Source organism: Antechinus flavipes, chromosome 2 (assembly GCF_016432865.1).
Source record: "Antechinus flavipes isolate AdamAnt ecotype Samford, QLD, Australia chromosome 2, AdamAnt_v2, whole genome shotgun sequence".
NCBI classification, from domain to species: Eukaryota; Metazoa; Chordata; class Mammalia; order Dasyuromorphia; family Dasyuridae; genus Antechinus; species Antechinus flavipes.
The window spans coordinates 150,402,864-150,415,065 of NC_067399.1; the positions used below are offsets into that span (position 1 = coordinate 150,402,864).

Below are 12,202 nucleotides of genomic sequence, written 5' to 3' on the forward strand. Positions count from 1 at the left end.
ACCACTACTACTACACCACCACTACTACTACTACTAACTACTACCACTACCACTACTACTACCACCACCACCACTACTACTACTACTACTACTACTACTACCACTACTACACCACTACTACTACTACTACCTCTACTACTACTACCACTACCACTACCACTACCACTACTACTACTACACCACTACTACTACTACTACTACTAGTATTGGCATCCTATTTTCATCAATTTAGAGGCAGGAACACATAACTCTCCCTTGGTTGTCCCAAAAGTCTGAGTTCGATTTCAGGCTTGAATAGTTGAATACCGAGCTTTTAAAGCCAAGCTTTAGTCGCTTAATTCTTTGGGACATGTGGCCTCGTTGCCCCTGCTGTGCAGCTTTCTCAGTAGGAGTCGCTTCCTCGCCTGCCCAAGCCCAGGAGCTGCGCCCCCTGCTGCGCTCCAGCCGCTTCCGTTCTGGAGTGTCTGTGCTTCCTCTATTCTTTCACATTTTGACAGTTACCTAGTTGCCGGTTTAGAAACCTTGTGTAGAGGATCCGAGTGCCTGGGCCGGGGCCTAGTGTAACCCCGGCCCTCAAAGACCGCAATTTCCTCCCTCCCAGACCAGCAGACAGTATGGCAGCAGCAACCGCCACCCCGCCTGCCACCTTGCGCCTTCCCCAGACTCCGGCGCCCGAAGGAGGCGGGCGGGTCAAGGGGAGGGGCCGCCGCGTGGCAGGTAAAGGGCCGGAGGGGGGCGGGGGCAGGGGGAGGAGCGGGCGTCACGCGGGCAGCAGGTGAGGCCTTTGCATCAACATGGCCGCCGCCTGTCCACACGGGGGCCAGCGGCTCGCCGATAATGACCCGGCTAGCCGCGGCCCCCGCGCTCTCTCCCGCCGCCGCCACTCGCCTCAGCCGCCCCAACCCGGTCTCCGCCGCGCGCCGCCGCTGCTGCCCTTCGTCCTGTGCTGGCTGTGTGGAAGCGCGGGGGCTGTCCCAGAGTCGGGACGCTGGGCAGTGACCGTCCGCAATGTAAGTGGCGTCTTCGTGGGGTGAGGCCCGGACCGGACGCGGCGCCTCTCGGGCCTCTCTGAGCCGTTCAACCCATCCCCCGCCCTTGTAACGTCAAGGCCAAGGTCTCCTGGTTGGGATCGCTCTTGGACCCAACGGGCGGGGATAGACCTGGGCCGTCCCCCTCGAGCCCCGGCACGGGTGTAGTGCGGGTGGGTGTTTGAGAGGGGCGACGAGCCCCTTGACTCCCCTATCTCCGGCCTGCCGCTTGGCTTCCTTCTCCGAGTTGTATCGAGAAGTGGCGGCGGGGGCGTTGGCTTCTCCTCGTACTGGACACCGAGGACGACACACCCCTGGCCGGGGCTTTAAAGCCTGCTGTAGCTTGCAGTCGCTTCGGAGAGTGGGCAATTGGTGGGGTTTGGGCTTTGTTTTCTTTTTTGCCGAGAGTGCTGGGCTTGGGTTCAGCGAGATGCATTCAAACCTAGCTTCTGGCGGCCGCTACCAAGCATTTATTTCTATAGAGCGTATTTTTCGCCAATATGGGGACACCCGGAAAGGCCAAAACCGACTTGCAAATAGCCACGTACTTATAGTACCCACATACATAGAAGGAGCGTACTGGGTAGATGCAAGGTCATTTACGAGGGAAGAACTTAGGGGAGCCCTGGAATTCTTTCTGCAGAAGAAGGCGGACTTTGAGTTCGGGGAGGCCGAGGTGTTGCAAGCATGGGGAGTAGCTGGGACAAAGGCACAGAGAGAAGATGGTGTGTCCTGCCTTACAGGCTGCCAGGACCAAGGCCAAGTTTGCTGGATTTAGCTGTAGGGTGAGAAATCAAGTGGAAGAAGAGGGAGCTCGGTGGCTCAGTGGCTAGAGCTCTGGGCCTGGAGTAAGGAAAAGCTGAATTTAAAGTTGGTCACAGATACTCACCAGCTTTGTGAGTCGAGGCAAGACACTTACCCCCCCCCCCCATCTTCCCCACCCCCCTTTGCTTTATTGCACTGGAGAGGGAAATGGCAAACTACAGTATCTTTGCCAAAAAAGACCCACAGAGTCGTGCTTTGACAATCAAAAATTGATTTTAAAGAGTAAGAGCATTGGGAGGATAGGGTTATGAAGGTTATGAAGAGCTTCAAATGACAGGGGATCTTGTATTTGATTATGGAGGCATTGGGAAGCCCCTGGAGCTGAGGATAGGAAGGTAGAGTGTGTGACTTGGGCAGATTTTGGATAAATGACTTTTGAAACTGAAGGTGAATTGTAGTGATGACTTGAGACAGTGTTATCTCCAGTTAGAAGGCTAAGCATGCCATGATGACATTATGTGACCCAAAACATGATAGCATGGTAGATCTAAAATTGAAAGGGACCTTATAGGTCTTCTATTGAGTTCCTTATCTTACAGGTGAAGCAGTGAGACAGGTCATATAGATGGTAGAACTGGAATTTGAACCTAGATCGGAGTCACAAATCCAGCACTGTACTGCAAGGCTTATAGGAAATCACTTTACTTCTTTGATCAATTCTTTAGGAATTAATCTACTAAATTAGTGTTAATTAATCTACTAGATTGGTGTGTAGAATTCTCATACTGGGAGTCATAGAATCATAGATTTAGAGCTGGAAAGGTTCTGGGAAGACATTCAGCCCAGCCTCATTATTTTATAGATGAGGTCAGGTCAGATGACTCTGCTGAAGCTTCCACAAGTGATGTCTGAGAGGGATCTGAACTGATAGGACTGCTAATTAATTTACTTGTGTATTTTGCACAGTGTCTTGCGGCACTCAGTAAATGTGATTGTTGACTTTTAGTGAATGTACAATTTACTTCTAGATTGTTACCATATCATTTCAGAATATACTAAGGTGATGGGGGAAAGCTTTTGAGGAAGTGTTTGAAAGGGTAATTGTAGGCTGATTAGATGAAGTGTTTTTGTTTTTTTTTTTTTTTTTTTTTTTTTTTTTTTTTTTTTAACCAGGGAACGCCTTGAAAAAACATAAGGAATTAATAGAGGTGGATTGGAAATGTGTAGGAGAGTAATTATTATAAAATAAGAGAAAGGAAAGGGCATAATTATGGGAAATTCTTGCAAGCGAGATGCAGACAGAGTAGGAAGAAAAAATGGTTGTTTCTTGCTGTTCTTGGATCAAATGACTGATCTGGTAGTTTGATGAGAGTAGCATTTTCTCCATGAGAGATGTTAGTGTGATGTTTTGACATGATCTCACCATAAGTCTGAAAATGATAGCAATATCCTCAGCTAGACTGTGAATGTAGTTCTAGGAGTTAGAAAATTTTCTTATTGCATTAAAGCTATAAGAGAAAAAAAGTGTATCATTCCATTAGAGAGGAGGAAGGAAAATGGCTTGAGTATTCTATTTGTATTTTTCATCTGCCCCTGCAGTGCTTCTAGAGAATCATAAACTGTAAGTGCAAAGCACTACTAACTTCCTGGTTAATTACTTCCTATAAACCTGACTAAGGAATTCTTTCTTTCTTTTTTTTTTTCTGAGTAAGGAATTATTAAAAGTAGGGGTATTAATTTATCATTGAACTTTGGGAGCAAAAATAAATTCTTGTTCTTAATTGTATTAAGTTTTGCCATTTACATTACAAGTTAGAAGTTACGGTCAGAAGTAATTTAATATAAAGAAGGGGAAGAGCAATTACTGAAGGAACTAAAAGATCACTTGAACATTAGACATAGAATGCCTCCTGAGTAGGGAGGGGGAACCATGCTTTTTAAGATTAAAATAACTTTGGTCCCCAAGGGATGATGCTGTAAATTCAAAGAAGAAATTAGATGAGAGATCATTCAATCTGGCAGGAAAACAATTTGTAGCAGTGATTAGTAATATCTTGATGGGAGATACTGAGGCAGCTACTTTACAGCAATAAAGAAATCCTTGGTTCTTTCCACTAATTCCCCTAACTCGCTAATGCCACACATGTTAGCTACATTATAGGAAGAATAGTAGTTGTAGACATGCCTAGGAGTTCACAAGAAGCTAAATCCATGAAAAAAGTAACAATAAACCCATTCATAATACTTTAAAAAAATCCCCAATAAAATCCATGGCCTTAGATGTATATATACATATGTCCAAAGTATTAATAATAAGAAAGGCAAATTAGAAATCATAAAATAAGGATGAAAACTTGTTATCAAAGGTATCACTGAAACGTGGGATAGAACCAGAATATGACTTTGAAAAGGTATCACTATTTCCTACTCAGTGGGAACAGGGTGGAAGAGTAGGTACAACACATACTAGAGGACATACTTCTGTAAGAGATATTTTGATTTTGATGTCTGTAAATCTTACAGTCTGAAATGTCCACAACATTTGGAGATGCATGGTATGAGACATTTGGTAAAAATCAGTGGAGGCAGGAACAAAAGGATGTCATCATTGGGATATAGATTAGGTTGGGAAGCAGATTGGTTGTTGAAATGACATCACTGTGTTAGAGCTTAAAATGCTCTGCCACATGTTGGGCACAAATAATCCCTGTGAACAATTGGGGTAGATTCTCTAAGTTTGCACATCCCTCATTTCTTCTGAGCTACTTCAATCCCGCTTTGTTCATAGAGCACAGCATCTTCTCTGAGAGGGCACACCATGGTGGGTGATCCTGTGCCAATGTCTCTCATGTCTTACAGTTGATTCCAAAGTTCTTCAGACAGCTTGAGATTGTATCACTTCTTCTGACCACTCTGTGAGCGCTTGTGTTGTGTGAGTTCTTTGTAAAAATAGCCTATTCCACTTGGTGACTTCTATATCCTTGGAAGGATAAAACTGCCATTGAGTTACCAAGAAATCCTTAGCTGTTCTTTTTTTATTCAGCTAGTGGCAAAGTGGGTTAAAGTGCTAGATCTGGATTCAGGAAGCCTGTGTAGTCTCAGATAGTTATGAGTTTTGTGATCTTGGGCAAGGCACAACTTTTATTTGCCTTAATTTTCCTATGTAATATGGAAATAGTATTAGCATCTATCTCTCAAGGTTGTTGTGAAGCTCAAATGAGTTAATAGTAAGTAAAGCTCAAGCCTAGAGTGTTATATAAGTGTTAGCTATTTAGTTATTAGCTATTATTATTTTGGGCAAAGATATACCTCCAAACATATGTCTAGATAGTTAAAGTCTCCCATCTGTATCTATTTGATGGCTTCATGCCAAATGTATACTTTGCCTAAAAGATTTGCACAGGTTTCTATGGCTAAGAAGCATGTGAAGGATGCTTCAAACGCAGGTCTTAGTCATTTCAGGTTCATTATTGTATCCACTGTGCTGCACTTGTCTATCAAAAAAGAAGGAAATTTGATTTATTATCAGCCTTTATTAAGACTCAGATTAGTTTATTGTGATGAAGTCCAATATCACATAGCCTTATAGTTATCTGAGGGAGATGAACTTTTACTCCTGGAAGTTTTTAGAACATGCCTTAAGGGTTGAGAATTGGATTGATGATTGTGCTTCTTCACAAATGGACTTTTAACTGATAAACAAATACATTTTCAGTATCTTTGCACTGTATCTGGCATTGAGTGGGTGCTTAATGTTTATTGATTGAGTTTTGTTTCTGAATAACTACCAAGGTAGCTATCTTTTTTTTAATCACTTATTTTTATTTACCTGTTTACTGATTATGGTTTTGTATATATTCTTTAGTAAAGTAGATGTTTTGTTTTTAACTAGTGAAGGAGTAGTTTTATAAACTCTTTTAACATCTTTAGGATAATATGTTTGTTTTTCTTTGTAGGGATCAAGACCATTAATATTTAGGAAAACTATGTTTAATTCTACTGAGATCAAACTTAAAAGTAAGTATAACATTAGTAAGGTTTTTTTCAGTAACCTTGTAAGGTTTTAATTTTGTGTGAAATCTTAATATTTGCAAGACTGAATTTTTCTTAGTCACCCACATTTCCCATAGTCATAAATCTCATCAGCTGAAAAATCACAGATGACTTTTTTTTTTAACTTGTATTCTCCTTTCAATTATATATTATTAGGAGAGGAAGCAAGGCAAAGTCCCAGTCTATTAAATGTTCAGACTGAGAATTAAGAAACCTGGATTCTAGTCTCAATCTTGCCATTATCTAGCTGGGAGATTTTGTACAAGTCATTTAATGTGGTTTTTTTTTTTTTTTTTTCCACCTGTAAAATGAAGAACTAGATGATCACTAAGATTCCTTTTAACCAGGGTCTCTTGATTATAATCCTTTATTCAGTATTGATTAAGGAGTTACTGATTTTTTTCCCCTCAGTGGAAAAGAATAAATGAAAGAGCTTTGTTTTTCTACTACACTTCTTATGTCTGTACAGATGAAAACATAGAAAACAATTGTAGGATGATATAAAACTTGGTGAGTGAAATTGATTATCCTTCTAACAAGTTATACTTATCACATTGGACTTAATAGTATGTATTAGGAATATTTAAGTTTTTGTTATATTTTAATGAAACTATTTCCTTTGTTTGGATTGAATAAATTGATTTTATTAAGTTAAAACAAACTCTTCAGAATGTGTTACTTTAAAAATACTAAGTTTGAGTTTGTAATTTATATTTTTAATGTAAAATGAGATTCTTTCTTTCTAAACAGTTAAGTCATTCAGCTGTCCTGAGCCTGTGAATTTTACCATACAGTGGCATTTGAAATATCATGCATGTCACAATGAATATACTAAATTGGAAGTAAGTAAAACACAAATGTCTTAAGGACTGTATTGCTAATTAGGTTTGGTGGGGACCAGGAGTCTAATGAATTATTAGAATATCAGGATGGGAGATAAGGCTTTTATATTTAATTTAATACAGCAAGCCCTTATCACTAAAATGTTCCCTCTTCATTTGTGCCTTTCTGCATCTTTATTATCCTTCAAGGCTGAATTTACCTGATATAATTTCCTTGAAGTTTCCCTGATTTCTCTGAGAAACCACTTTCCCTGTTATTAATCCTCTTTTCTCCCTCAAATTATCTTAGGTATAGTTATCTATGTATGTGTTGAATCCCATAGAATATAAGTTCCTTGAGGAAAAAGGATTTTTTTTTTTGTCTGTTTCTTTGGCACCTTGCATAGAGCCTTCTATATAGTAAGTATTTAATAGAGTTGAATTTTTATTGTTTTCTTAATTTTGCCACAGATTCGGTTTAGGTTTTCTTATAAGTCAATTAAGCTATCCTTTATGAATACTTAGTTCCCTAATATCCTCAGAAATGTAGTATAGATAAGTTAAATTAATAAAAGTTTAAGAGAACCACTTTTTCTCCAGACTTTAAAATTAAGGATGGAGATCATAAAACTTTAGTAGAAAGAAGAGAATAAACATTTAAGTAAAAAGAGGGGGGGAAAGGGAGAAAGCTAGCAGAAAAATGAAAAGGGTAGTGGAAGGGAGAAATTAGTATTTTCTAACTTCCTCACCATTAATCTCAAATTTTTATCAAATCCCACTCCTGGCAAAGAATGCTATTATTTTTCCATATTTGATTGTATCCTTTCTATCATGTCCTTTGGTGCTTCTCTTAATTCTTTAGCTACTTTTAAAATTGGTATATTAATGTTTTTAAATAATTTCTTATGATTGCTTTTGGAATATCTATGTACTCTTCTTCCCTTCTATTCCTTTTAAAAACATTATTTTTATTGATTTTTTTGTTTTTAGCATTACTTTCTTTTAAAAATTTATATCTGTACCTCCTCTTGGCTTCTGCTGTATTATTGATATTTTAAAATTCAGTATTAATTTTTTCCCATGGAATTCCTGTATTTTGCTCCATTTTTTTTCTAAAATTGAATAATTGCATGATGGGGTTAATTTGTAAAATTTGAACAAGTGTATTGAATTTAATTGTGTTATGACCACTTCAGTATAGTGTCTCACAGAGAGGAAGGGTTCCTTTTCTGCATTTTTGCATTCTCCTATCCTGTAGCTTTTGGGGATGGGATTACTAATAACTTAAAAACCATGTTGCATTTTCACAACTAAAATTATTTTGGGGGAGAGAAAAGTGGTCCAGTAGACATGTGACTGAAATTTTTTTAAAACCTGCATTTCATTCAATCATTTATTAAGTGCCTTTTTGTGGGGACAATGGTTCTAACATCAAGCAGAGTAAATTAAACTGAAAGCATAGATATCCATTAGTCTGAGGAGTCTCCAATTTGAGTAGATACTAATTGTAGTTAAGCATCATATTTATTAGTGATTTCTATATTTCATACTTACATGGCATGTGGCAGTATCTGTCCTTCCTTATGCACTCTGGCATTTTAATATGTACATTTAATGTGGATAATAATGTAAAGAATGATGGTCTTGATGCTGTAGACTTAAATCATCCCCTGATACTGGCTATGTGATCATAGGAAAATTAGCTTCCCTAAGCCTATTTCCTTATCTATGTGTAGAGATGGTATCTACTATATTTATGTCATAGGCTAGGTAGCATTTATAAAGCAAGGACTATTGCCAAGCATTGTGCTAAGTATCAGGGATACAAATGCAGATTTTAAAAAAGTCCTTCCCTTTGTGGAATCTATATCTTAGTGTGGGAAGAAAACACATAACAAGAGATCTGAAGGGGGGGAATGGGTATGATGGAAGCTAAATGAGGGCATGATAGCACAGTCTAAGGAGTCAGAAGCATTTGCAGCCTGTCATGGACAGCTTGACTTATTCTTGGGAGGAAACCCCTGGAAGGAGGGTTATTGTAGTGGAAGGAGAGAGCCCCAGGTGCTGAGAGAAGTTCTTGGATGAGAAGGCAGGGGAATGATTATAACAATGAAACCTTAGCAGGGAAAGATTAAATAAAAAATTAAATATGACATTTTGCAAAATGCCAGTTAATTTTTAAAAATAGAATTGAACAGTTGGATATGATTCTTACCCAGTGCATTTCTCTAGAAATAGCTCATTTTGAATTTACAGAGAGCAAAGCATTCCTTATAAGTAAAATTTCTATATGACCATAGCTTGCCTTTCTAAAAAAAATTACTGATTTTTTTTGTTTTTCTAACAGATCAGTTTCTGAATTTATTTCTTCTTTACTTCCCAAAGATTTTTCTATTTTAACAGATAACAAAAAAAGAGAGAAACAAATGCAGTTCAGCCAACCTATATGTCAGCCAGGTTTAACAGTATATCTAGAATTCCATACCCATGGCACCCCTCCTTTGCAAAAAGAAGGAGGTACATTTTCTCATCCCTCTCTTTGTGGCCTGTCTTCATCATTGTCATTATACTTCATTCACTTTTAGTTTTTTGTTCTTTTCATTAGGGTTTTTGTATTTTTTGTTTTCTCTGCTTATTTCACTTTCTGTGAATTTATCAGTCTTCCCATGCTTTTCTGTATTCTTCACATCCATTGTTTCTTCTGCTGCAGTACTCTCTGAATATATTCATAGATTAAAATTTGTTTAGCCATTCTCAAGTCATTGGACATTGATTTTGTTTCTAGTTATTTGGTATCACAAAATATGCTATTTTGAATATTTTGTTGTATGTATCTTTTTGTCTAAATGGGGTATTTGCTCAGCAATGAGATCCCTGGGTCAGTGTATGTGAATATTTTCGTTACTTTCTTCACAGTTACACATTGCTTTCCAAAATGGTTGGACCAATTCTTAGCACCACTAATGGCATATTAGTGTGCAGAGGATGTTTCAGCAGTCCCTACAACATTTACTGTTTTATCTTAGGTTATCTTTACTAATTTTCTTGGTGTGAGGTGAAATCTTGGTTTGTTTTGATTTATATCTCTTTTTAAAGTATTTTAGAAAAGCCTTTCATATTGTTGTTAATAGTTGGCAGTTCTTTTGAGAACTATTCATTTAATATCCTATAATTATGTATCTCCTGGGGGATGGCTTTTGATCTTATATATCATGGCCAGTATACCATTATTTCATAATTTTATTTTTCCTATTCAGAGATTTCCTTTGTTATTATTGTTGGGTTCACTTTTGCTTCTGCAAAAACTTTTCAATTTCATTTAATTAAAAATTATGTCTTTATCTTGTGTTATCTTCTCTGTACTTCATTTGGATAATAATTCTCTAACCATAGTTGCAAAAGGTAGCTGTTGGATGGGAAAATTCAAGGAGAGGGAGAGAATTTGGAACTGAAAATAAAGTAAAATTGAATTTTAAAAATGGTGGGTTAGGGAGGAATAGAATTTGGAGTTGAAAATTAAATTAAATTAAATTAAATTTAAAAAAAAGAAAGTGCTTGTTCTCTTTCTCTTCTCTTTAATGTGACTTTTTATAAACACTTACATATCCATGTAAGTAAAAATTGAGTTACTTTTTTTTGTTAAATTTATGTGCAGGATCATTTTAAACTATTTAAAAACTTATTTGAATAAGCAAGTTTTGAAACAATTCTAAACTTTATTTGATAGGAACTGTTAGACAAGCACATACTTAGTGGCGATGAAGACTTCTGTGAAAATTATTTCCAAGGAAAACAATGTCGCAAGCAAAAACGTGAACATTTAAATTGTGACAGTGATTTACAGATGTTTCCTATGTTAAATGTGAGTATATTGTGAATTTCCTGAATATTGTATCATTGACAGCTTTTTCTTTCCAGTTAATATAAATGTCAACTAATCACTAAAGAAAAGGTTTTAATTTTCATCAGCTATTTGGTTGTGTGTTTTTTTTTTTTTTTAATTACTATATCCTTGTATATCACCACCTTCTTTACCTCCTGAATTTTCTACTTCAGCTAAGGTAAGTCTTAGATAGAGTCATATCTCTTTGTGACCCACTTGACATTTTCTTGACAAAGATACTGCAGTGGTTCACATTTACTTCTCCAGCTCTTTTTACAAATGAGGAAACTAAGGCAGTCAGGGTTAAATGACTTACCCATACAACTAGTAAGTGTCTGAAACCAGATTTGAACTTAGGTCTTCCTGATGCCAGATTTGGTACTCTATCCATTATCCACCTAGCTGCCCTAGAAGACCCTTAACTTATTAGCAAAAAAAGCCTGATTTTTATACCATCATATTTTAAACAGCAGCCTCTGTTAATTTTTTGATAATATCCCTCCCCCAAAAATGTGTTCAGAAAAGATTTGTGCATCAAAGCATCAGTCAGCAGAACTGCAGTGGGTTCTTCCTGGAGGGTCATGGCATTACGGAGAATGAGAATTATGTGATCCGTTAGTCGAAATGGGGGGGGGGGGGGTTATCATCTTCATTGCAATAGCCAATCACTGAATTTGTTTTCAACATAACATCTTTCTTCTGCTTTAGCTGTTGGCCCCAAAGTTTAGTTGTAGCCTAATGCTTATCTAGTGACCTATTGCAGCAGCTTTGCAGGGCCCTTTAGGAAAATTCTTTGCTCTGAATCTGCCTCTTTTCTCAATTCACTACAATTCTTGCAGGTCCCCCTTCCCTACTTTGCAGTCAAATAGAGAGCCACAGGGAGAAGCCATGGTCCTCTCTTTGTTTTCATTAAAACTACCTCTTTTCTTTGTCTTCCCAAAAGGGAGATCCACCATCAATTTGTAACTTAGCTTTTTTTTTTAATCTGTATATGTATGTATACATGTATGCATGCATACATCTATGAACACACATATTTGTGCTACTCTGAAGTTAAAATTGAAGAATTTTATTACAAAATGAGTCATTTCCACCTCCCGCCATGTTCAGAACTTTATTCTAACATTTTTTTGTATATAGAATGTGTGTATGTTATTGAGTTTTAAGCAACTGTAAGTCTATATTCCCAATCATTGTATATTGTCTATTCTAAATAGTCTGAAAATCATAAAAATTACAAAAGAATTTCAAGAGAATATATGATCCCTGTCATCTTCTTCCAAAATAATTGTCAAATCTAGTGGCACACAAAATCTAGTCTTTTCTTAAATCCCTGTTTTTTAAAATTTCTTCAAATTCAGATCTAAATTATTTTAAGTATCATTTTACTTTTTTGCCCTATTAAAACATGAGGTCTCTATAAAGCAACTAACTTGTGCCACCTGTTATTAGGGAAAACATATCTGTTAACATTTTTCATTGTAAGCTTAAGAAAAGTATAGCAGGACTTCCTTTTGTCCTCTCATATTTAATTTATCCGTTAGTAGTCTTAGATATTTTATGTAGAAAGAGATTCCCCATTTGGTATGTAATATCTTCATCTGCTGTTGCTTTTTTTTTTTTTTTCCTTTCAGAAAGTACTGTAAAATAGT

The 12,202-nt window shown here is 37.3% G+C and overlaps 1 protein-coding gene across 3 annotated transcripts in view; it reads left to right on the forward strand.

The window, feature by feature from the left end:
- The first annotated feature begins 234 nt into the window (after positions 1 to 234).
- Positions 235 to 12,202, forward strand: part of TMEM87B (transmembrane protein 87B) — a 50,779-nt gene continuing 38,811 nt past the window's right edge. The window contains exons 1-4 of one of the 3 annotated variants that reach the window (XM_051975812.1): positions 235 to 1,010; positions 5,750 to 5,810; positions 6,597 to 6,688; positions 10,395 to 10,529. In XM_051975812.1, coding sequence (XP_051831772.1) covers positions 795 to 1,010; positions 5,750 to 5,810; positions 6,597 to 6,688; positions 10,395 to 10,529 — 504 coding nt within the window. In that variant the 5' untranslated portion in view covers positions 235 to 794. The remainder of the gene's footprint in view (positions 1,011 to 5,749; positions 5,811 to 6,596; positions 6,689 to 10,394; positions 10,530 to 12,202) is intronic. The other 2 variants (XM_051975811.1, XM_051975809.1) reach the window with 2 other exon arrangements.